This window comes from Bufo bufo, chromosome 1 (genome assembly GCF_905171765.1).
Source record: "Bufo bufo chromosome 1, aBufBuf1.1, whole genome shotgun sequence".
Classification (NCBI taxonomy): domain Eukaryota; kingdom Metazoa; phylum Chordata; class Amphibia; order Anura; family Bufonidae; genus Bufo; species Bufo bufo.
The window spans coordinates 561,297,777-561,324,442 of record NC_053389.1 but is presented as its reverse complement, the minus strand read 5'-3'; the positions used below and the strand labels follow the sequence as shown (position 1 = coordinate 561,324,442).

Below are 26,666 nucleotides of genomic sequence, written 5' to 3'. Positions count from 1 at the left end.
GACATGTGTCAATTTATGTGGTGATAACGCTTTAACTTATCCAAGCTGTTCTGAGACTGTTTTCTCATGACACCTTGAAGTTCTTGACAGTGGTAAATTTAAGTTGATACATTTCAGTTGATACATTTCATCTTTATTTATAAAAAAATGCCAAATTTACTAAAAATGTCGAAAATGTTGAAAATTAAAATTTCTCTACTTTTGAGACAGATAGTGATTACTTTACATTTTTCATATGCCTACTTTATGTTGGCATCATGTCATTTTTTTTTTTTTGGGATGTTGGAATGTTTAAAAATTTTAAGAAAATTTCCAAAACCCGCTTTTTAACCCCTTAAGGACTTGGCCATTTTTTGCAAATCTGACCAGTGTCACTTTAAGTGCTCATAACTTTAAAACGCTTTGACTTACCCAGGCCGTTCTGAGATTGTTTTTTCGTCAAATATTGTACTTCATGACACTGCTAAAATTAGGTCAAAAAAGTAAATTTTTTTGCATAAAAAAAATACAATTTGTACTGAAACTTTTGAAAAATTAGCAATTTTCAAAGTTTCAGTTTCTCTACCTCTGTAATACATAGTAATACCCCCAAAAATTGTGATGAATTTACATTCCCCATATGTCTACTTCATGTTTGTAGCATTTTGGGAATGATATTTTATTTTTTGGGGATGTTACAAGGCTTAGAAGTTTAGAAGCAAATTTTGAAATTTTTCTGAAATCTTCAAAATCCCACTTTTTATGGACCAGTTCAGGTTTGAAGTCATATTGTGAGGCGCAGATAATAGAAACCTCCCAAAAATGACCCCATTCTAGAAACTACACCCCTCAAGGTATTCAAAACAGTTTTTTCAAACTTTATTAACCCTTTAGGTGTTCCACAAGAGTTAATGGCAGATTGAGAAACAATTTTGAAATTTCTATTTTTTGGAAAATTTTCCAATATAATTTTTTTTTTCCAGGAGTAAAACAAGGGTTAACTGCCAAACAAAACTCAAAATGGCTTGCCCCGATTCTGTAGTTTGCAGAAACACCCCATATGTGGTTGTAAACTACTGTTTGGCCGAACGGGAGCACATAGAAGGAGGGGAACACCATATGGGTTTTGGAAGGCAGATTTTGCAGGACTGGTTTTGTTTATACCATGTCCCATTTGAAGCCCCCTGTTGCACCCCTTGAATAGAAATTTCGAAAAAGTGACTCCATCTAAATAAGTACACCCCTCAAGGTATTCAAAACTGGGTTTACGAACTTTGTTAACCCTTTAGGTGTTCCACAAGAGTTAATGGCAGATGGAGAAACAATTTAGAAATTTCTATTTTTTGGAAAATTTTCCATTTTAACCCTTACTTTATTACTGGAAAAAATGTGTTAACAGCCAAACAAAACTCAAAATGGGTTGCCCTGATTCTGTAGTTTGCAGAAACACCCCATATGTGGTTGTAAACTACTATTTGGCTAAACGCAGGACATAGAAGAAGGGGAATGTCATATGGTTTTTGGAAGGCAGATTTTGCTGGACTGGTTTATTTACACCATGTACCCGTTCAAGCCCCCCTGATGCACCCCTAGAGTAGAAACTCCATAAAAGTGACCCCATCTAGGAAACTACGGGATAAGGTGGTTGTTGTTTTGGGACTATTTTAGGGGTAAATATGATTTTTGGTTGCTCTATATCACTCTTTTTTGAGGCAATGTAACAAAAAAATTAAATTCTAAAATTGTTTCTACATTCGCTATTTAGTTTTGTGGAACACCTAAAGGGTTAACATAGTTTGTAAAGTAACTTGAATACCTTGAGGGGTGTAGTTTCTTAGATGGGGTCACTTTTTTGGAGTTTCTAGTCTAGGCTACATCAGGGGGGGCTTCTAATGGGACATGGTGTCAAAAATAAAACTGTCCATCAAAATCTGCCTTCCTTAAACTGTATGGAGTTCCCTTCATTCTATGCCCTGCCGTGCGGCTATATAGCCATTTACGACCACATATGGGGTGTTTCTGCAAACTACAGAATCAGGTTCATAAATATTGAGTTTTGTTTGGCTGTTAACCCTTGCTTTATTACCGGCAAAAAGGATTCAAATGGAAATTTTGCCCAAAAATGGGTGTTTTGGCACCGTTTTTATTTTATATTTTTAACACCGTTCATCCGAGGCATTTGGGCAAAAGTTATTTTTATAGCGACGACTTTTAGGCACGCGACGATGCCCGATATGTATGGTTCTCAGACTTTGGAGACACTAAGCAGGCATCCTAAAAACTGTGGCCCTCCAGATGTTGTAAAACTACAATTCCCACCATGCCCTGCTGATGGCTGTAGGTTGTCTGGGCATGCTGGGAGTTATAGTTTTACAACATCTGGAGGGCCGCAGTTTGAGGATGCCTGCACTAAAACTAATATTTTTTGGGGGAAAAAAATTGTTTCCGTGTCTCCAAAGTCTGAGAGCCATCGTTTTTTATGTTCTCTAGTGGCAGGGGGGTTATGGGGTCTGATGGATGGATCAAAGAAAGTTTGGAATAAAAGTTTTTTTTTTTTTCCTAACTAACTTTTCCCTTCTTTCCCTGCCCAACGGTGCCTCTCCCTCACTGACCCTAACCTACCTGGGTGGCGATGGGTGCAGGAGGGTGATGGATGCCGATTAGGGGGACACAGGAGCTGGTGCTGGACGATGCTGCCGGGTGCTCGTGCAGAACAGGAAGAGGAGGGGAGAGAGGAGCGCAGGAAGTTTGAATCTTGCGCCTCTCTCCCCTGCACCAATCAGCACCCTGGACAGCAGTGTTCAGCACCAGGGCCAGCACCGCCTCTCCAAATCCTCGGACTGCGATAGGTGGTGTATAATTACGCCACCGATTGCAGTCTTTTTCCGGTTCATCGGGTCACAGGACACCCGAATGGACCGGAAACGCAGAAAACCGCAGGTCTGAATTGACCTGCGGTTTTCTGCGATCGTCGATGCGGGGGGGTCAAATGACCCCCCCTGCATTGTTATGGGATGCCGGCTGAATGATTTCAGCCGAAATCCCGTTCCGATTAACCCCTGGGGCGCCGGAATACTGATTTCAAGTTAGGACGTACCGGTACGCCCTGAGTCCTTAAGGACTCGGGAAATAGGGCGTACCGATGCGCCCTGCGTCCTTAAGGGGTTAAAGGACCAATTGAGTTATGAAGGCAAAGGTGTAGAGCAGCACCAACGGACCTCACCGACCAATACCGGAATGCATCAGCCACAACAGGACTGCAGATCCACAGCAGTCCACTGAACAGCAGAAAGAAAAGAGCAGCATCTCCGGTGTATCCTTTATTGAAGCCTTGAGTGCGTACAAAAAACAAAAATACGACGTTTTAGCTACATTGCTTGATAAAGGCTACTATGTAGCCGAAACGTTGTATTTTTGTTTTTTGTACGCACTCAAGGCTTCAATAAAGGATAGACCGGAGATGCTGCTGTAACCTCTTTTCTTTCTGCAATTCAGTTATGAAGTCACTTTGTGGGGCTTACATAATAGAAACCACCCATAAATGACCCAATTTTAGAAACTACACCCCTCAAATTATTCAAATATGATTTTACAAACTTTGTTGACCCCATTTTGAAAACTACGGGATAAGGTGACAGTATTATTGGTACTATTTTGAGGTACATATGAGGTTTTTTGTGAGGCAAGGTAACAAAAAAAATTGCTGTTCTGGCACTGTTTTTATTTTTATTTTTTTACAGCATTATCCTGAGGGGGTATGTCATGTGGTATTTTTATAGAGCTGGTCATTATGGATGCAGCGATACTAATATGACTATTTTTTATTTTAGTTATTTCAATCTTACACACTAAAACACATTTTTGAAAAACAAATCATGTTTTTGTGTTTCCATATTTTGAAAGCCGTATTTTTTTTAAAATTTTCAGCTCATCGTCTTGTGTAGGGCCTTGTTTTTTGCGGGAAGAGTTGACGTTTTATTGCTGTATTGTACTACAGGGTGGGCCATTTATATGGATACACCTTAATAAAATGGGAATGGTTGGTGATATTAACTTCCTGTTTGTGGCACATTAGTATATGTGAGGGGGGAAACTTTTCAAGATGGGTGGTGACCATGGCGGCCATTTTGAAGTCGGCCATTTTGAATCCAACTTTTGCTTTTTCAATAGGAAGAGGGTCATGTGACACATCAAACTTATTGGGAATTTCACAAGAAAAACAATGGTGTGCTTGGTTTTAACGTAACTTTATTCTTTCATGAGTTATTTACAAGTTTCTGACCACTTATAAAATGTGTTCAATGTGCTGCCCATTGTGTTGGATTGTCAATGCAACCCTCTTCTCCCACTCTTCACACACTGATAGCAACACCGCAGGAGAAATGCTAGCACAGGCTTCCAGTATCCGTAGTTTCAGGTGCTGCACATCTCGTATCTTCACAGCATAGACAATTGCCTTCAGATGACCCCAAAGATAAAAGTCTAAGGGGGTCACTGGATATGCGAAATTGCTACATGATTATGTGTTTCCCTCTTTATGCACTGAAGCTGGCACGTTCCCTGAGTTTTTCCAACAAGATGGTGCACCACCACATTATGGGTGTCAGGTCAGAGCATTCCTAGATGAACAGTTTCCTGGAAAGTGGATTGGTCGTCGTGGGCTAGTTGAATGGCCCCCAAGGTCTCCTGATCTGACCCCCTTAGACTTTTATCTTTGGGGTCATCTGAAGGCAATTGTCTATGCTGTGAAGATACGAGATGTGCAGCACCTGAAACTACGGATACTGGAAGCCTGTGCTAGCATTTCTCCTGCGGTGTTGCTATCAGTGTGTGAAGAGTGGGAGAAGAGGGTTGCATTGACAATCCAACACAATGGGCAGCACATTGAACACATTTTATAAGTGGTCAGAAACTTGTAAATAACTCATTAAAGAATAAAGTTACGTTAAAATCAAGCACACCATTGTTTTTCTTGTGAAATTCCCAATAAGTTTGATGTGTCACATGACCCTCTTCCTATTGAAAAAACAAAAGTTGGATTCAAAATGGCCGACTTCAAAATGGCCGACTCACCATGGTCACCACCCATCTTGAAAAGTTTCCCCCCTCACATATACTAATGTGCCACAAACAGGAAGTTAATAACACCAACCATTCCCATTTTATTAAGGTGTATCCATATAAATGGCCCACCCTGTACATTGAAAGTGTCAGTTTCACACTGACAGTGTGCCTGTGAGACCCAGCCTAGGGGCTGGGTCTCACAGGCTTCTGTACACGGCAAACTTTGAGGCCTTTGCGAGGCCTGGGGTTGCCATGGCAGCCATTGGATTCCTGTCATCGCAGTACAGGAGGCTGATGGAGAGGCATAGGGAGCCCCCTCCCTCTGTGGTCCTCTTATATGCCATCATCAGTGTTGATTGTGGCATATAAGGGGTTAATCTGCCGGCATCAGCGTTTGCAGCAATTCCAGAGGATACAGAAAGCGCCGGGCCTGCTGCCCCCTGCATTGATTAGGCACGCACAGTTCCTGTGCCAGCCCAATCATCATTACATGCTAGTATGTCCATTTGCGGAAAGTCACTTTCTGCTGTGAAGTACTAGTATGTCATATTTTGCCAAGGGGCTAATAACACACTTCATAGTCGCGATTTATGATTTTTAAAATTAAAAAAATGTTTTAAAAATTGTCCCTTATTAGAGGCAGGTGGCGTATAAACACATACACTGTGTTATCTGAAAAAAAGAACTGTGTCTTATTTTCAAAAGCATTCCAAAATTTATGCCTTAATGGAGGCAGATATCTGCCCCTGTTTAGACACTTACAAATGTTAATTTCAGAAGAACATTTGTGAGCAGCAGTAATACAGTGTGGATATGGAAAGCATAAGTAGGGGAAGCACCAATTGAGGCTGCGGCAGCTATACAATACAGAACATGATAGTAGGCAGGCATACAGCAGCATTGGCATGATGGAGCTGATGATAAATAGCCACCATCAGCAGTGGCAGATCTATTCATCAGCATTAGGTCCCTTTCACACGAGCGAGTTTTCCGCGCGGGTGCAATGCGTGACGTGAACGCATAGCACTCGCACTGAATCCTGACCAATTAATTTCTATGGTGCTTTGTACTTGAGCGTTGTTTTTCACGCATCAGTTCACGCATCAGTTCACGTTGTTTTTCAGCATGTTCTATATTCTGCGTTTTTCACGCAGCCCTGGCCCCATAGAAGTCAATGGGGCTGCGTGAAAAACGCATTGCATCCGCAAGCAAGTGCGGGTGCGATGCGTTTTTCACTGATGGTTGCTAAGAGATGTTGTTTGTAAACATTCAGTTTTTTATCACGCGCGTGAAAAACGCATTGCACCCGCGCGGAAAAAACTGAACAACTAAATGCAACCGCAGAAAAAACTGCATTGACCATGACATGTGCATATTATTCTTAAGAGAAATGTGTAATCAGAAAATTACTTATTTAAATCACAGCAAGAAATTGTGAAATCTTCACACAGGCCAAACGGCCAAATATATCTGAAGACTCCCTGTCATTTGAGAGCAGCTACGTGAGCCATAAATACAGTGGACAGCAGGAGCTGACGACTTTGACTTATATGGAAGAGTTCAAGAGAGAATTAATAAGCTATAATATCACCTATTGTGAGTGGTGGATCCCGTATTATCTATACAGAGATGTAACTTCTGTAGTATAATAATAATAGCTACTGAAAAGTTACCTTACAGAACAGGAAATCATGACCTATTAATAGGCCTAGTGACCAGTGTAATAATTGCAGGATAAAATACATTTTTTAAATACAGATAGTGACATGGAAAAATGATTTGAAAAAAATCACCAAAAATTCTAAACAAATACGTTTAAATATAAAACATGATTTAAACAATAGGTCTTTTTCTGATGACACATTTCATTTAAATGATTTGTAAGTCTGTCCTAGGGAGACCATTTTTATTTACATAAAACAAAGTAATGTCCAAAGGAAACTTTGCACTTGAATGGCATTAATAACTCAATACAAGTTTGCGTAACATGATTTAGAGTAACCTTGTAAATTGTTTGGTTTGCTTATCCTGTACAACAATTTAATGACATGATGGACCAGACAGAAGTGCATTGTTGGAGAGACAGTTATGCATTTAGAACATTCAGACAGTAAAATTGAGCTAAACCACTGTCTAGTCCAAACGAAGCCAGTAGAATTCTGAACAAGTATAGAAATAAATTATGAATAACTACAGTTATCTCTAAGGTGAACATATAAAGTGCAGCAATATGTTTCAAATTTGTAATGTTATACATTTTTCCTTAGCTCTGTCCTAATGGATACTATTTTGCTCTTGACCCTAATGGCTATGTCCTGCTCCATCCAAATCTTCAACCAAAGGTATGAATATGCTTTGTAAAATGTATTTTATGTATTATTGACCCGTAATTAATACAAAAAATAAAATAAAAATGCAACAGTGTCTTTAATGCATATTTTCAAGTTAAGAGAATAGATTGGATCTAACTAATTAGTATTTATTATGAAAAATTGTATCCCACCCTGGAAGTTTTGAATTCAAGCTACAAACACCCCCACCCCCAATATGTTCTCACTATTTTTTTTTTATGAGAAAATGAAGAAGGGAGCAGCACTGTAAAGGAACATCAGTTCAAAGTTCCTTTGGAGTACTGAGTCATTCTTCATCAACTTGCTAAGTATTAAACCGGACCTGTCACCTCTGCTGACATGTATGGATGGAGGGAAGGATAGACAGCAGGGTCAGACTGGGAACATAAAGTGGCCCTGGAAAAACAAAAACAAAAAGTAGCCTCAATGTTGTAGATGGGTCAAAACTGACAGCTGGTGGGGCAACACAAGTAGATGGGGCCAATAAAAGTTGGCAGGGTCAGTAATACCATAGTGCATCTTAGAATACCATCCTAGAGAACCAAATACCACAGTGAGGCACAAAATACCTTCCCAGCAGCTGTCCCTCTGTGGTAGCCATCAATAGCTGCCATGTTCTGTCTTCCTCCTCCTCCAATTGTCTAGAATTTGGATACAGAGCAGGGGGCTTGGGAGATGACATGTAGGCTACAACACCAAGCCAGACCCACCTGCACCATGCTGCCTGGACTTCCTCTAATAATGACCACTATTGTTTCCCCAGTCGTATGTACTCAGCCAGCAGTAGTGAGAAGGGCTAGGGTGGCCCTATGGGCATCAGGCCACTGGGAAAATTCCTTATAGGGTCTATGGCCAATCAACCCCTGATAGACAGACAGACAGAATGTTCAATATGTAAGAAGGAATTCAACTTTCTTTGCTACTTCAGCCTATAGGCTTAGGTATTCCTATGGTAAATTTGAGGAAAAGAAGGCCTGGTTACCAGGTAAAATTGAATGTCAGTGAAAAGCTCAAACAACTAACTTAGAAGGCTGTATTGTGTATCTATTTGTAAGCATGCATTTGGTTTCCATAGTATAGTCGCTATTTTATCATATTTGAAAATCACATTACAAAAATTTAAAAAGCTTTAACGGGGTTGTCCCATGACAACCATTTATTCTCTATATACAGAATAGGGGAAACATGTCTAATCTGCGGCAGTAACAGTGGTTAGACCCCTGCTGATCAAACACTTCTTCCTATACTGTGGAACGGGGATAAGTTGTTGTCATAGGACAACCCCTTTAGTGCTTTTAAAAAAAATCAGCCTTTGCAAGCCTACTAATATGCTTTATCTCAGTATGGGCAACTTGATGCTTGGAGTGAACTCTGCTGTAAGAAATGTTAATAGATGATCTTACAAGAGCAACAAAGTAAAAGTAGGAATTATAGAACCTTCACAGTTCTCATATAGTTATAACATTTCAGTTATGGGTCTACTCTGACTACTATATTCATATTTTAATAATTTACTTTAACATAAGCAAGGTGGGGTTAAGGAATAAAGCACATTTTGGATACAGATGGAAACATTCTTAAAAAGATTTGCTACTTATAAGCAATAACAAAAAATATTTAGATTTACCTTCTTAAGGGTTTTATAGTTTGGAAACCCCATTTTCAAATACCATGAGAAATCCTACATTCTGGAACCTAATCTGTTAGCCAGAGTAGAGACTGGCTTCAAAGAGCATCTGTCACTCATGTGTTACCTAGGGAAACCTTTGATCATTTAGATGGGAACTGTGTAAAGTAGGGATGTGCAAATTGATTTGTATGAACCGATTCATTCATCTGAAAAAATTCCCCACTGTGCCAGCTGACTAACATGGCCGCACATCTCACAAGACCATGATAATCTTGCATGTGTGCCTTTAGTGTGAGTATCTTGTCCATACACAGGTGATATACCTACAAGAATGAATCAAAGCTTGAGCATGCCTTGCTAAAAATTTGTTTAGTGGTGCATGCTTATTCATTGATGCAGAGTTGTAGGCATATCATCCACACATGTGCAGATACGCGCAGTAACGGCACATGCATGAGATTATTAAAGCACTGTGAGATGTGCAGCCATGTTAATCTGACTGGCAGAGGGAGCGTTTAAAGCTGTGGGGACACTTTTTTGCAAGCGCAAATTTTTGATGGTGAATGAAACGCTTCACTCATCCCTAGTGTAAAGCTTTATTTCCCCTATGGAGGCACTGCAGGGAAACTTAACCTACCTGCCCAGGTTTTTGACACAGTTAACAGCTGATTGGTAGAGGTCCTGATAGAGAAGCACCCATCAATTGGCTTATCATCAGGGGATACTTCAAAGAGAAGATTATTGGTCAAAGTGGACATCATCTAGAATTATTATTTGTACTGTATTACATTTTTAGAACATCTACTATTGTGTTATCTGCATTTCAATATGCATTGGACAAATCTGAAGAAAGTGCCCTTTTACTTTACAGTATTTTTGTTTGACCTATGAATATAGTTTTCTTTGCCTTGTACAAACATTGGTTCATATTTTTTTTCCCTATGCGATTGTGTTTATACATGCATTATTTTTATTTGTATATCCTGTTGATTATAAGCATTTACTCATGCACTATAACATACAATGCTATGCAGGTCACCAAACTAAAAAATCTAAACACATTTAATTCACTTAGTTAAGGTTTGTTGGAATGCCCCTGATGATAAATCCCCTTTCAGTGACATATTCCTAACAGCAATGCCAATCTCCTCATGCTGAACAATAAATGTAATCATGAGAATCATTAATTATCTTCATCATTTAAAAATGAATACAATGAGTAATACAATAAATGAATACAATAAATTTAGATTAGCTTAGTTGATATGTGTACTCATTTTAAGTAAATACTATCATGCTATACATTTTAATTGCATGATCATTAGGATAAATTCATACACTAGATTTGTTGCAGAAATTTCTACAACTTAAAATCAGTTCCATACAACCCCTTAGGTCAGATATGTTGCGGGAGGTGGATCCACTGTGCCAACCAAGCAGTTTGACTTTGGGCTATTCCTAAGGGCTTTATCCGCTACTTCTTGGAATAGTCTGGCTGCAGTCGGTTGCTGTCCCACGGGGAATCAGAGACACTGGTGTGTTGCACCAAAGAAATAGGCAAACATAGTCAATAACAGGCCAAGATCAGGACAGGCAGAGTTTGTGCGAATCCGTGAAACAATCCAAAGGTCAGGGCAGGTGGCACAGATTCAGGATCCAGAAGGCAGGCAGTGGTCAGTAAACAGTGATACAAATGGAGTATAGAACTTTTATAGGCTCTAGCTAGCTAGAGACAGACCTAGGAATCTCTGAAGACAAACAGAGATGAATTGCACAGGCTAGGAAGTGACGTCAGAGGAAAAGCTATAAAAGGTGAGTTAATTAGCTCATTAGTCAAGCTGCTGAGAACAGAGTCAGAAAAGGCATTAACCCCTTCAGTGCTGCAGGGAAAAGACTCACTAATGCACACACAGACTTTGGTCTGCAGCAAGGGACACAGGAGTCTGACGGCCAGGCAGAAGCTAAGTGAGTGATGCTGCTCCTGTGTCCGTCCTGGATAGTGGGAAAGTAGTGGGCACATAGCACCACATCAACATGCAGAATAGAAATTTACCCTAAAAGTTCATCATACATTGCATGAAATGTTTTATGTCTGAAAACTAATTTTGTACTTTGGTTAATTTTCTTTCATTGCCTGTTTTGATTAGCATGCCATGTTTTTATGTTATTTTATTTGAATACTATAAAAACATACATCATTATAAGTCAACGCTATTCAGTGCAAAAACATTTTTACTATTTTTATTTTCTATTAAAAGCATCATGTGCATTTCTTATTACTTTATATTATATTCTTCTGTCTTCTGCTCTTTTTTGGTTGGAATGGAAACATATCTATTCTGCATTGGCATTGCATGCTGCTTGATCTGGTCCTTCTGTTCATTATCCATTGCATGTAAGAAACTGTCTTCCTTTGCATTTTTATTATTTGTATCTATTATTCATGTATATTTATTTATGAATGAAGAAGAGGATCAGAAATCTGAAACTAGTAATTGTCCTTTAATCTATAAATATACTTTACAGCACATTTGTAGTAAAGTATAAAGGGATCTTTTTGCACTCACATATCACCATCAAGATAGCCTATGATGGGAAATAGTCATAATTTGGCAATAACTGAGTGCTACTGTATTTCTTCTCATTGCCAACTTGCACAGAGTGAATTAATTTTCATTTTTTGTCACAGTACAATCTCATGGATATGCTATAGTGCAGTAATATCCTATTTACACATAAAGTTTTTTTTTTTTTCAGGATTATCTCAGTTTTAGCAGGCCCCTCCTAGTGTGATTGACCTAATAAAAGAATCATCCTTCCCTGATTCGTTCTGGTTCTGCTCTCTGGTTACATCCAGTGATCTTCCAGTCCTGAGCTTGTTTACCCCTGGTCAAGCTACAGATAGGGTCACTAGTGCTGCTACAGCTAATGACTGGCCTCAACAGCAATGTGTCCCCAAGCAGCAAGTGACCCAGCAGTAACGTGTCACTTCAGGACACATGACCACCTAGGCCAGTCATTGGTTGCAGTGGTGCTCATGAGCCTATCTATAGTCTGACCATCAGTAAACAATCCTGGAATTGGAAGAATGATGAATGCAGCAAGGGTGCAGGGCTTGAGACCAGGAAAGTATGATTCTTTCATTAGGTCAAACACGGTAAAAGATCTAACCGAAAATCAAAGGAATCCTGGAAAATCCCTTTAAGGTATTTTTAGGTTTATCTGCAGATATGCGTGCTAAGAAAACTTTGGAGATATAAGAACATATTATTAATAGTATACATGCAGTATATAGATGGACTTAGTATTTTTGGAACACTTGAAGTCCTGGGTCCCACTGCAAATCTGTAACAATCCCCTCACCTACCATGTGCTTTCTATAATTCTGGTATCTTCTTATGTGGCAGAGGAGGTCTTTGGGCCTCCACAGGATCTGGAGCCTGGTAGCAAATACTGCCTCTGCACCCCTATAGCTAATAAGTAGTATATAAGTAAGGCACATCATTTGTTTTTAATGTACTTCCTTAAAAAGTGGTTTTATTAATTATCAACACTATTTTGTATTGATTTAAAGAATAGACAGAGTTTTCATGAATGACACATTCCAAATAACCTTGGATAAGGGTATATTGACCACTAACTAAAAGGAATTAATGATGAGCCATATAATTTTAGTTCAAAATGTAAAAAATTTGGGTCAATTCTCAATTATTTAAATTAATTCTTTATTTCAATTATTTGGTTCTGTTCATGTTGATTGATAGGTGGAGATGACACAGTTTATTGTATAATATGGCACCTTAGTGCATTTGAAATGTTATCCATTTATCGCAGTCTGAATTTATAGAATACAATTTTAACAGAGCAGGGTGATAGAACTATAATACTTTAAAGAGGAACTCCTGCAACAAAAAAAAATGTTTCTGTGACCTGCTAGAAAGGTACATGATGTAATCTCTAGTGAATGTAATCTTCACATCAGTGACTGTATTTGTGAGCTATCTCCTCCCTTCTGTTTCTCGGCTGTGTCATGTGACCAGCAATCAGACTCTCAAAATCACCCAGCATCTTATGTGAGGACAGGAAGTCAGTTTCTCTATGTATTCCTATGGGAGCCTCACTCTCAGTCTCATAGGAATAAATAACTGACTTCCTGTCCTGTGTCAGTTGGAGATCAGAGAGTTGGTGACATGACACAGCTGAGGATCAGAAAAGAGGGGTTAGCTCAAAATACAGTCACTGATGAGAAGATTACATCATGCACCTTTCTAACAGGTTAGAGAACAACATTTTTTGGTTCTTCTTTAACTAGTCTGGATCTGTTCTTGTAGCACTGGTATCTACAAGTGAGCTCATGCAATTCTGTGTTGATGTTATGTGAAAAATGTTCAATTGTAAAAAAAAAAATGTATCTTCTGCAACCAGTAACAATCCCTCCCTGTATACATCATAATATACTGTACATAGATAAAACTTACCATTGGTCACATGCCGCCATGCAATGACATGTTGTCTAGCACCACATCACTATACATGGACCATGGCAACTGATTGCAAGCATGGTTGGAAAATCTATTTAGTTTAATAGGATTTATTATAAAGCAGTGTTTTGTGGAGCCATAATTACTCAATGTGATGTCAACTTTTGTGAAAGGATATGATAAATGAGGAATGGTAAATCCAGCTACGTACATGCAACATTTTCTGGTAATTATGTAGGGAAAATATAGTTTAAAGGGGTTCTCCTTATACAGCTGATTAGCGGGGGTGCCGGCTGTCAGACCCCCACCGACCTGATATTGATGACCTATCCTGAGGATAGGTCATCAATAGTAAAAAGCGGCAACCCCTTTAATTAACACTATTATCTTTAGTTGTATTGCTTGCCTACAATAATTCTACATAGCCATAACTAAGATAAAAGAATTGTGTTACTGCCTTTGCATTGTATTAGTATTATACAGTAGATCTTAGCTGTGTGTTATTAGATATTCCATCATTTTAGTATATCTTTATAATATGTTGCTGAAAATGGTTATTGTTTCATAGCGCAACAAATCAAAAGGGGTAAGTTACATTTCTAGCTTAGCATAGTTTAGGCTCTTTTTATAGATTGTGCTAGTTTAATCAGGCAAAGCTATTGTTTTATACTGTTTATTCTACGCTCTAGAATCAAAAATCCCAGGACCCAGTAACACTAGACTTTTTGGATGCAGAACTTGAAAATGAACATAAAGTGGAGGTAAAGTATCATCTTTATCACCTGTTAAACCTTCTTTAAAATGAGCAGTTCTATAATCACCCCACATTTCTTCTAGCTTAAAGGGGTTATCTTATGACTAATGTGAAAAATGAGAATCACATACTACATGACAATCTGTTTGTAACAAAGCTAGAACCAGACCTGTACCCCACATGGATCCTGAGCTCCTCTTTCATTTCTTCAAATTCTCTTCTAGATTTATTTCAAGCTGGCAGCTCAGGGGATGTGTCCTTTCTACTGCAGCTCTCTGCCTGTCACCACTCAGGGGGCACATCCTTTCTCAGGGGGCACATCCTTTCTGCTTCAGATCTCTCCCTGTAGTTGTCACAGCTTCTAAAGCCTCATGCACACGTCCGTGAAACACGGACCGTGTGATACTGGCCTGGATTTCATTGGTTGCTATGACGCCGTGCGCTTCCTGCTGCCGCCGCAGTACAGTAATACACTGGTATAGGTCATGACGCCGTGCGCTCCTGCACTCTGAAGAAATCCAGGCCGGTATCACACGGTCCGTGTTTCACGGACGTGTGCATGAGGCTTAACATATGATATAGCTAGGGGCAGCTAGGGGCAGTTGAAGGATGAACTGAGCACATGTGCAGTAGACAGAGAAATAAGTAAGATAACAAACAGCAGGTGGCAATGCAGTAATAGTATAGTAATATATGTATATGATATTAGGCATAATAACTTTGGAGTTGGAAACTCTGAAAAGGAAGTGAAACTTTCAAAAACTAAAGCAGTCTACTATTACTGTTTGTATCTCTTGAACTATGGCAGAGTTCAAGCTATTCCTGACTCTGTTTACACCTGCATTACAAGCTCTGTTTGGAGCCTCTTGCAGATTCAATCAGATTTCATGCAAAATATAGTATTTGAGTTCAATAGTGTTGATCACGAATATTCTAATCGCAAATTTTTATTGCGAATATCGGCATTTCGAGAATTTGCAAAGATGTAGAATATAATGCTATATATTCGTAATCGCGAATATTAATATTTTTTTTTTTCATCAGTAACCTCCCTTCTTGCTTGTGGGCCAATGAGAAGGCTGCAATATCTTTGTCTGTGCTTAGCAACATCCCTAGCAACCAATAGGAAAGTTGCCTACCCCTTTACTATATAAGAAACTCCCCAGCAGCCATTTTCTGCAGTTTTTTTGCAGTTCTGAGAGAGAGAGCAGTGACATTGCTGTGCTCTGTGCTTTCATCTGGATTCTATTCCTTATCCAATTACATTAGATAGTTAGCTCATATATATAATACAGATAGTTAGTGGGAGATAGTTAGTGTAGGTTAGATAGTGATATAGTGCAGCTGATAGGTTCCAGTGCAGGGTGTTAGGTAGTGTGATAGGAATTACTGTTTCTCTGCTGCCCATACATACGTGCTACAGACATAGTGCTGTGATGTCACAACAATACTTAATGCACCAATCACTAATATCTACTCAGACCTGATAAAATGTGAAGTTGCATGTATTGCGCAAAAAATATGTGCATCATTAGTGCCGATTTGCGCAATAATGACTGGAGATCACGAATTCTAAAATTCGCAAATTTATTGTGTATATTATGCGAAAAATTCATGAAATATTGTGAAAACGAATATTGCCTATGCCGCTTATCACTATTCACCATTACTAATCTGGAAATGCATCTGAAAATCCAATGCAAGTGCATACATAGCATAAACTAGGCTTCAAATAATGTGTGGATTTTTAGGCTATATGGATGTAGGTATGGAATTCTTTTTGGGGAAAAACATTTAAACTATTAGAAATATACACTGGAATAGATTTACTATTGAAAATGAGACAGAATTAGGTCTTAATCTAAGGCAGAATTCTGGGGCAGAGGCCATATGCCACAATTATTAAGTGTCATAGGCACGTTCTTTGCCTCTGCCAAGGTATAAAAAAGAACGCGTAGCTTAACGGTGGAGGGGGCATGGATTTAGATGCACTACTATTGTGCAAAATCCGGGTGTGTGATTTGGGCACAAGGTAAGCCACCTAAAGGGTATTAACCCCTTTGTGACCATCAATATGCCTTTTTATAGCGGTCACTAAGGGGCCTTAAGCTAAACTGTTGCCTTTTTATAGCAGCCTAGTCTAAGCACTGCACTGGTCTCTTGTCCTGCGAAATGTAGGAGCTTTGCTCTTACATGAGAGGTGAGCTCCTGCTCTAATGGCCAAGCTCGGCAGAATCACTGATCCTGGCCATTTAACCCCTTAGATGTTGCAGTCAATAGTGACTATAGTATCTAAATGATTTCAAAGAGAGGGGGCTGCTACCTCTGTCAGCCATCAACACCAACACGAAAGAGATTGAGTGGTGTCAATGCCTGTACAATGCAGCGGGGGTCTAATGAAGATCCCCAGGTCTGCCTTCAGTGAAGCGATCAGGAGTCCCCTGATAGAACTAATAAGTGTAATATAAAGCATTAAATAAATCTTATTTAAAAAAGTTTAAAAAAAAAAATTTTTCATAAAAAAATGCTTTTCAATGGAAAAAAATAATAACCCTTCCACATATTTGGTATCACCGGATCTGTACTAACCCCAACTATACAATTATCATAAAATTTATTCCACACAATGATTGCTGTAAAAAATGTCAGAAATTACAGATTTTTGCTTTACTGCCACCAAGAAAAAGAATAAAAAGTGATTAAAATGTGATATGTACCCAAAAATGATATCAACAACAACTACAAATCATCTTGCTAAAATCAAGCCCCTGATACAGCTCTGTAGAAGGAAAAATAAAAAAGTTATGAGTCATGGGATGCATGATGGGCATGGGGCTTTATTGTGCAAATGTAGTAAAACTTAAAATATATATATTTGGTATGTTATTTATGCTGTAAAGGAAATGTACAACATAAAAAAACTATGACAATATTGCTTTTTGCCCCAGAAAGAGTTAATAAAAGTTAATCAATGAGTTAATCAACAAGTCATGCCTCAACTATGTGTACCTCAAAATGGTGCATTAAAAATTACAACTTTTCTCACAAAAACCAAGCTCTCATCGACATAAATGTAAAAAAAGTTATAGCTCTTAGAATGTGACTCAAAAATGAAAAAAATAAAAATAAATGCTAGGTAACTAAAGGCTTAAAAACATAGATTAGACAGTCACTGTGATGATTTTTTTGACTGTTACATTTCACTTAGTATTAGTAAATCTGCCTCTATGTGTTTTACTGCATACCATAGATTTGGACATTTGATTATCCCACTCAGTAAAGTTGGAAATTGGTCTACAAAGACAGATGACTAGGATTCAGCTGTATTTTATCCTTTTTAGATACGTACTAAAATGATAGATGGAGAAATTGGGGAACGGACCTTTCATACTTTAGTCAAATCTCAAGATGAGGTAAGAATCCATCTAGATAAAAGAATAGTAAATGGAGATGTATTGTTCGCATAATTGCTTTGTTTAATGTTGTAGATAGCATTGAAATACATGTAAGCAGGGAGAATGCTGTTAATGTGAAAATATGATCATTTATTACCGGTATATAAAAAATGTTTTTATTACCTGTTTACTAAAACATATTTAAGTCATAGTTATATAATGAACATGAACATAAAGTCCACACTTTTAGCTTTCATTTGAGGGTATCCACATTAAAATTGGATGAAGGATTTAGGTGTTTCAGCTTCTTTACATGTGGCACACTGTTTTTAAAGAGACCTAAAGTAATTGGACAATTGACTCAAAGGCTATTTCATGGGCAGACATGGGCAATTCCTTCATTATTCTCAATTAAGCACATAAAAGGCCTGGAGTTGATTTGAGGTGTGGTGCTTGCATTTTGAAGATTTTGCTGATAAGTAAACATGCAGTCAAAGGAGCTCTCCATGCAGGTGAAACAAGCCATCCTTCATCTGTGAAAACAGAAAAAACCCATCCAAGAAATTGCTACACTATTAGGAGTGGCAAAATCAACAGTTTGGTACATCCTAAGAAAGAAAGAAAACACTGGTGACCTCAACAATGCAAAAAGACCTGGACACCCAAGGAAGACAACAGTGGTAGATGATCGAAGAATAATTACCATGGTGAAGAGAAACCCCTTCACAACAGCCAACAAAGTGAACAATACTCTCCATGATATAGGCGTATCAATATCCAAATCTACCATAAAGGGAAGACTGCATGAAAGCAAATACAGAGGGTTCACTGCACGGTGCAAGCCACTCATAAGCTTCAAGAATAAGAAGACTAGATTATACTTTGCTAAAAAAAAACAAAAAAAAACAGCATACTTCTGGAAGAACATTCTTTGCATAGATGAAACCTCAACCTCTACCAGAATGATGGAAAGAAAAAAGTATGGCGAAGGCATGGTACAGCTTATGATCCAAAGTATACCACATCATCTGTAAAACACAGCGGAGGCAGTGGGATGGCTTCAGCATGCATGGCTGCCAGTGGCACTGGGTCCCTAGTGTTTTTTTGATAATGTGACACAGGACAGAAACAGCCGGATGAATTCTGGGGTTTTCAGAGACATACTGTGTGGTCAAATCCAGCCAAATGCAGCCAAACAGATTGGTTGGCGTTTCATAATCAGATGGACAATGACCCAAAACATAAAGTCAAAGCAACCCAGGAGTTTATTAAAGCAAAGAAGTGGAATATTCTTGAATGGCCAAGTCAGTCACCTGATCTGAACCCAATAGAGCATTTAACTTGTTATAGACTAAACCTCAGACAGAAAGGCCCACAAATAAACAGCAACTGAAAACTGCTGCAGTAAAGGCCTGGCAGAGCATTAAAAGGGAGGAAACCCAGCGTCTGGTGATGTCCATGAGTTCAAGACTTCAGGCAGTCATTGCCAACAGAGGGTTTTCAACCAAGTATTAGAAATTAACATTTTATTTACAATTATTTAATTTGTACAATTACTTTTGGTCCCCTGAAATGAAGGGATTGCGTTTAAAAATGCTTTAGTCCCTCACATTTTTATGAAATCCTTCAACCCAGTGAATTAAAGCTGAAAGTTTGAACTTCAACAGCATCTGAATTGTTTTGTTCAAAATCCATTGTGATAATGTACAGAACAAAAATTAGAAAAAAAGTTGTCTCTGTCCAAATATATATGGACCTAACTGTACATATATAATCATATGCTATTTCAAAAATGAATGTGTGGGCTATAATTAATATGGAAGTAGTGCATTTCAATTTTGCTATGTGGCATGTAAAACACCCCAGGAAAACCCTGAAAAAACACTGCACTATGTGTGAAACTCTTCTTATAGGGAAGGTTTAGATCAAATTAAACTAATCAAAATGATTTTTTTTTATTGTTCTAGAGGTATATTGACAAAGCGAACAGGACATACACTTGGGGGCCAGTGAACGGAACAGACTATAGGTATCTACATTTTAACTTATTTTATTATTTTGACTTGCAAGCACCTAATCTAATGTAATGTAATGTTCACATGGAAATAACAGTCACATCTCTTATCTGCAGTAATATAAAAATCCTGACATTTAATGCAGCTCTTCTTCAAGTATTAACATACATTCATCCTTAAGGGGTTCTCTGGGATTTTATTATTGATGACCTATCCAACACCCAGCACCCCCGCCACTCAGCTGTATAAGGAGACGGAGCGCGCAGTGTGCATGTGCCGTCTCCTCCTCTCTTCCTGCTGCTATGACTATGGGAAAGCAGCAATGAGCGGGAAGGGAGACAGCACTTGCACACTGCTCACCTCATCTCCTCATATAGCTGATTGGCGGGGGTGCCAGGTGTTGGACCCCCGCTGATCTGACATCGATGATCTATCCTGATAACTCCTTTAAATACAATAAAAATATCATAACTCTTTCACCAAGTAAAAATGTGGAATGGTACATTTGATTTATAGTTATGGTGCATTTGGTTTATAGTTATATAATATAGTGCAGGGGTAGGGGTAGGAACTGTAGTTTCACAGCAGCTGTAGCACCAAAGGTTGCTGACCTCTGGTATATTGGGTAAGGTTAAAAAAAGACACAGCTCCTTCAAATCAAAACTATAATCCTGCTTAAGGTTACATTGACAATATAAACCCAGATCAATAGTTTAAAAAGTCCAGCTCACCTGTAATTCCGTCGTGCACTGCAAAAGTTGAAGTCAAACTTGTATAGTAACTTAAAAACAAAGGTGATATGGCATTGAAGGGTCCTATTTTCGACATTTCTTTATTGCCAAACTTGAACATATATGGAACAGGACAGGACATAGAGCAGCCTTCTCCATCTTACTCCCATTTAGCCGACATGTTTTGAGCCGCCTAGGCAGCATTTGGTCAGTAATCCATCAGTAATGCTAATGCTAATATTTGCATGTCTTCTGTGTTTTGTACCCACTCCTGCTTTTGGATACCAAATTGCAAGCCAATTCTGATGGGACCGTACAGGCCTTACAGATACTACACAGGCAGGATCTGTTGTGCATCTCATTTTCCTTCCTTCAGAAGGGTCAAAAAAATTATGATGTCAGCCATTCAGAAAGGCAAAATAGTGGCCCAGTCATGAAGGGGGGAGGGTGGGAACAGCATGAGAAGTCCAAAGAGTGGCTATATTACATAGTGGTGAGGTTGAAGCAGCATGAGAATACCACAGAGTGGCACAATGACAGTGTGGAGGTGGCAGCACCAGCATCAGGAGGCCACAGAGTGGCACAATGACAGAGTGTGGAGGTGGCGGCAGCAGCAGCATTAGGAGGAGGCCACAGAGTGGCAAAATGACAAAGTGTGGAGGTGGCAGCAGCATCAGGAGGCCACAGAGTGGCAAGGTGACATAGTGTGTAGGTGGCAGCAACATGGAGGAGGCCACAGAGTGGCAAGGTGACATAACATAGAGGTGGCAGCAGCATCAGGAGCTACAGTGTGGGAAGGTGACATAGTGTGGAGATGGCAGCAGTATAAGGAGACCACAGAGTGACCCGTGATAGAATGGGGAGGTGGGTGGCAATAACAGTACCCTCTGACGATTGTGAATGTAAGAAGGAGCACTTGGCATCAGATGTGTGGCATCAGGCAGGTGGCAGCATTAGAATAGTAGCTAAGGCAGGTAGCCAGAAAAAAACTGTCTCTTTTGTCAAAGTGTTGGTGTGGCACCATGGATGATCTAGTCTAATGCATTAGGCATTGTTGGGTGGAAATCCGGGCTGATCCACACCTCATTCATCTTGACAAAGGTCAGTATCTCCACATTTTGGGTGGACAGGCGAGTTTTTCTTGGGGTAACTATGGCCCCCCGCCGCTCTAAACACCCGCTCTGATGTCACACTACTGGACGAGCAGGACAGTTTTTCCAGGGCAAACTCCGCCACTTGCGGCCACAAATCCAGTTTGACTGCCCAGTAGTCCAGCGGATCTTCAATGTGGGGTGGCAGGGTACTGTCCAAGTATACCACCCCCTGCTGGTTCAGGTCCTGCTCTATGTCTAGCTGCTGGTAAGTAGTTTCTTCACTATGCGGGTGAAGGAAGCTGCTCATCAGCGACTCTAGACTCAGGCTGCTGCTGATGGAGCTGGTACTGATCCTGCCACCACACCCCTCTCCAGCAGCCATGGCAGTGGAAAGTGATTGCAGAGGGCCCCCGGGTCAGACATGCGAGAGGATGGATTATGGCGCATATAGGCAGCGGCCAACTGACTACAGTACATAGGATGTCTCTATAGTAGTACAGTTTGTCCTCCCTCTCAGTGGAAGTAAAAAAGGCCCCCCATTTTGGACCGGTAGCGAGGGTCCAACAAGGTGGAGAGCAAGAAGTCATCCCTCTGCCGAATGGTGACAATTCGGCTGTCACTAAGCAATCAAGTGAGCATGCATCGGGCCATTTGTGCAAGTGACTCGGAGGTACTCCCTGCCTCCAGCTCCACTGCATACTGCCACAGTGTGTCTGGGTCCTCTGCCTCTTCTTCCTCATTGCCCCCATGCTCCTGCTTCTCCTCTCCTGTCACCTGTGTATAAAAAACACCCATTTTGCTACACATTGCTTGTGCTACAAAGTCCCCTCCTCCTCCTTCTCCTCCTCCAGTTCAGCCCCCACAGGGCTCATGTGGCCGTGAGATCTAGGCGCTACGTCTCCAGTCCCCTGACCAGCCAGATTTGCCAGCATCTGTTCCAGAACTTGAAGCTTGCAACATCAGATCCCATGCCACTCTCCTCATCACTACTGGCCCGCCTAGTGGAGGAAGCTGTGGATGTCTCCTCCACATTTTGTCTTGCCAGTAGCTGCTGACTGTCTTCTAGTAGCTTGCCCTCACTGTATAGTGGAGCTGAGCCCACAGCATATAATACTTCCCTGGCTGAGTAAACAGAAGAGGACAGAGGCAGGTTGAGGACAGGTGAGGGCACAGGCCCTGCTCCCGGGCCATGCCAACTAAGGGTTATGTCTGACGAACCCACTGACTCTTGGCTGGGGGTGTCTGATGTCACTTGCGACAAATTTGAAGATCGAGTCAACCATTCAAAAAACGCTGGGTTGCTGGTCACAACACGACCGCTAGCTGAAACTGGGAGCTCAAGCCTCTCGAAGTGACCCATGCTGCCACGGACCTTTACCCTGCTGTGGCCTCTGCATGCGCCAGAAACATTTAGGCCTCTACCACTCCCCTGTGCAGGACCTGGCACTTCTCTGTCTCACAGTTAGATCAAATGAATAAATAAAAAGGATATTAAAGCGCCCCAAAAAAGTCTAATTTTCTCACTTCACCACACAATGGCTAATAAGCCTTTTTTTCCCACCACTAAAACACAGAAAAAGGGCTTTAGAACATATAACTGCACCGCTGAACGGCAAATATATTTTTTATTTTTTTCACTAATACACGCTACAAAAGGCTTTAGAGCATATAACTGCACTGCTGAACAGCAAATATATTTTACTTTTCCTCTAATACACAACAAAAAGGGCTCTAATTTTAGCACTTCACCACACAACGACTAATAAGCCCTTTTTTCCCCACTAATACAAGCCAAAAAATGCTTTAGAACATATAACTGAAGCTCACAAGGGCAAATAAGACTTAGAAATATTTCCTTGTAATAAACTTTATTAATGGCTGTAACAGCCCAATAACAAGAGCGGTTTGCTGGAATTGCAGAGCTGTATAATGGCAATTTGTGTCCCCAGTCAGTGCAGCAAGGTGTAATAGGATAGTTCCTATTATCCACTCTGTAACCTCCCCTACTTAACCCTGTTGAACATGAATGCTGTGGAATTATTCCTCTCTATCCTTTCTCTACACCTTAAATAATCTTTCCCTGCACATGTAAAAATTTTTTTACCACAATGAAGTTTTTTCTAGCACTGTCCCTAGCACCTGCTGACGTTTCTCCCTGCACTAAGTGCACTGGAAAATGGCAGAATCCAAGATGGCTGAGGCTATTTATAGGGCTGTGACATCACAGGGCTGGCTGCTGATTGGCTGCATGCATGGCATTATGGGTGATCCCGCATTCCCAGAGTTCCTTGCAACAGCCATTTTATGAAAAAAATGTGATTCGTTACCAAGAGTTGCGAGGAAATTCGGCTTCGGTGCTAATCTAATTTTTCCTGACATTCGGATCAAATTCCACTTCGTCAGATTCGATTCACTCATCTCACTGATCTTGATGCCAAATACCACATGAGACCTTCAGAATTCTTGTGGAATCCATGTCTCAGTTGGTCATAGCTATTTTGGCAGCCAATGGGCTACACAATATTTTACCCTATTTTAGAGAATATGCAAAACAGCTCAACTCTAATACTAAAGACATGTTTGTATTTATTTTTTTCAAAAAATAATAAGACTAAATCTGGAAAGAAAGAAAAGGATTCCCAGGAAAAGTTTAAGGTTGCATTCCTTTTTCCGTTCTCTTTAGATTCCACATTTTTATTTTAATAGTAAATGTGGTGTGACTGCTTCCAAAATGTTTTTCTTCATCTCCGCCGTCAATATAGTACCGAGATGAGCCATGTCTGGTTGCTCAGGACACACTGCCTAACAACAAATGCCAACTGTACCAACTTGTCTTTCACCAATAACTAAAATCTTAATGCAGACTTACCAGTGAATAAAATTAAATTTATATCTGTGCAACTTTTTGTAAAATAAATATAGGAGAATTTTTTTTTAAATTCACAATTTACTTAAAGTTCACAAAGTACTTAAAAAGGGTGGGGCTTTTATTGCCTCCTCTCATTCAAAGAGCAATAGCCTTTACATTTTTAAGGATAAGTAGCTACAGTATGTCACGTGGGATCATGCAAACAGGACACAGGCAGAAACAGACCAGGAACCAATAGAGTACTTTATTACAGATGTAATAAAAGAACATGACAGTACATTATATGCAGGTTAGGAAATAGTGGTAGACCTATCACAGAACCAAGTGCACCGGCAGACCAAAAGCAAAACCCAGAGGGTGAAGAGCCAGTGAGCCCCGTTCTTCACAGAGCCCCTTGTGGTGGGGATGAACTGGGCTGTGGGCTCACTGGTTGCACCTCCAGGAAGGTCTCGGTACACTTGGCCCCTACCTGCAAAGAACCATGCTGGTGCAAGCACCAGCGGAACAGACAACAGAACTGGAACACACACAAACACAGGACATGGATCAAATGACAAGACAAACGGGAACCAGCACATAAGCAGATGCCCGGACCCCATGATGAACGGAAGAATGGCAATCTCAGGCAAAGCTGCACACAGACTAGAGATCCTCCCTTCGGAGAACCCAGGGACCCTCTCACAAAGGCAGGACAAACACAGGAACAGGCACTGCAGGACAGACAAGGAACAGACTAGATCAGAAGCAGTAGGAACTGCCAGGCTGGACATAGGACAAGATGGTTTGGAAGCAGTTTAGCACTGCCAGGCTATCAGACGCAGTTAGAGCACTGCTAGGCTATGCTACCAATGCTTTACCAGGCGACACCACAAACAAGAGCAGGTGGCAAAACCCCCTGGGTCAGCAGCAAGGGGCTACACCCAGTAAGGCACAGGAGAGACTAAACTCCTGGGTGAGCAGCAAGGTGCTACACCCAGCAAGACTTAAGATAGACTGACCACAAGCCCCACAGCTCACAGATAGAAATAGCTGGATAACGAAGGGACCGGATAAGCCAAACCCGGGAACAGACCAGTGGAAGTTAACCCCACCAGAACCAAACAGGGAGGGGATCCTGCATCAACAGGGAAGTGAGCACACAAGTTGCAGTACTGGGCGTTGCCCCTGGCAACCATCATACACAGAGTCCAGCCAGTACTCCAGAGAACAAACAACCTGTGACACAAACATAAATGCATCCATACTGAGTCCCTGTTCACACACAAGGCCGCAGCGAGCACGTATCACAAAACCAGCATACATCATGTACATGGGGACACCCACATCCAGTACACAAAGCGCATGCAGCCAGCCTGCACAGCATCAAGGACAGAAGCCACAGAGATGCAGACATGGGAAGTCACAAACACAGGCCACAGTTCACACACTACACTGCAGCCAACACGGGGTCCCAAGCAACCAGCATACACAGGTGTCGGCCTGCAGGCAATATGCAAGGAAGCCTGCAGCCAGCCTGCATGGCAACAGTAATATGAACTTCTATGTTATCTTAACGTAAGCCATTTTATGACTGTCTAAAGCAGGGATGGCCAACCTGTGGCTCTCCAGCTGTTTCAAAACTACAACTCCCAGCATGCCCAGACAGCCTACAGCTATCAGCCTATAGCAGGGCATTGTGGGAATTGTAGTTTTACAACAGCTGGAGAGCCGCAGGTTGGCCAGCCCTGGTCTAAAGGCTTCAGTCATAGTTATAGTTACAAAATAGTTATATATAGTATCATGTAAAACTATTAGGCAAGTGTGGGAAAATGCTGCATAATAAGAATGCTTTCAAAAATAGAAGTGTTAATGCAAAGTGAATGAAGACGAGAAATCAGCATCATTTCTTCTAGGTACACTTAACACAGTTTTTTAACCACTTTCCGTCCGCCCATAGGATATAAACGTCCTATGGGTGGACCTCTATTTCTGAAAGCACGTTTTAAAACGTCCTTTCAGAAATAGCAGCTGCACGCTAATCGTGCAGCTGCTGATCGGGTTGCCCGCTGTCTGTGACAGCAGGGCAACCGAGAGAGGAGGCAGGGACAGTGCCCAGGTGTCCCTGCCTTCAGGATCGCTGCAGACACAGCGCTCGCCGAGCGCTGTGCGCTTCCTGTTCCGGCCCGGCGGTCATGTGACCGCCGGGACCGGAGAGTGCAGGGGCTGTGTGAGGTCTCTCAGAGACCTCGATCAGCCCTGCTCTGAGGCTGTACAGCGCTGGATTGCTGCTGTACAGCCTCTCTAGGGGTGTATTTGTCCTGTAA

The 26,666-nt window shown here is 40.7% G+C and overlaps 1 protein-coding gene across 1 annotated transcript in view; it reads left to right on the top strand.

Annotated features, from left to right (window-relative positions):
• Window positions 1-26,666, top strand: part of CACNA2D1 (calcium voltage-gated channel auxiliary subunit alpha2delta 1) — a 1,018,968-nt gene that overhangs the window by 903,574 nt on the left and 88,728 nt on the right. Inside the window, 5 exon segments of the mRNA XM_040413129.1 lie at window positions 7,311-7,385; window positions 8,323-8,379; window positions 14,195-14,266; window positions 17,601-17,672; window positions 19,622-19,683. Of these exon segments, the coding sequence (XP_040269063.1) occupies window positions 7,311-7,385; window positions 8,323-8,379; window positions 14,195-14,266; window positions 17,601-17,672; window positions 19,622-19,683 (338 nt within the window).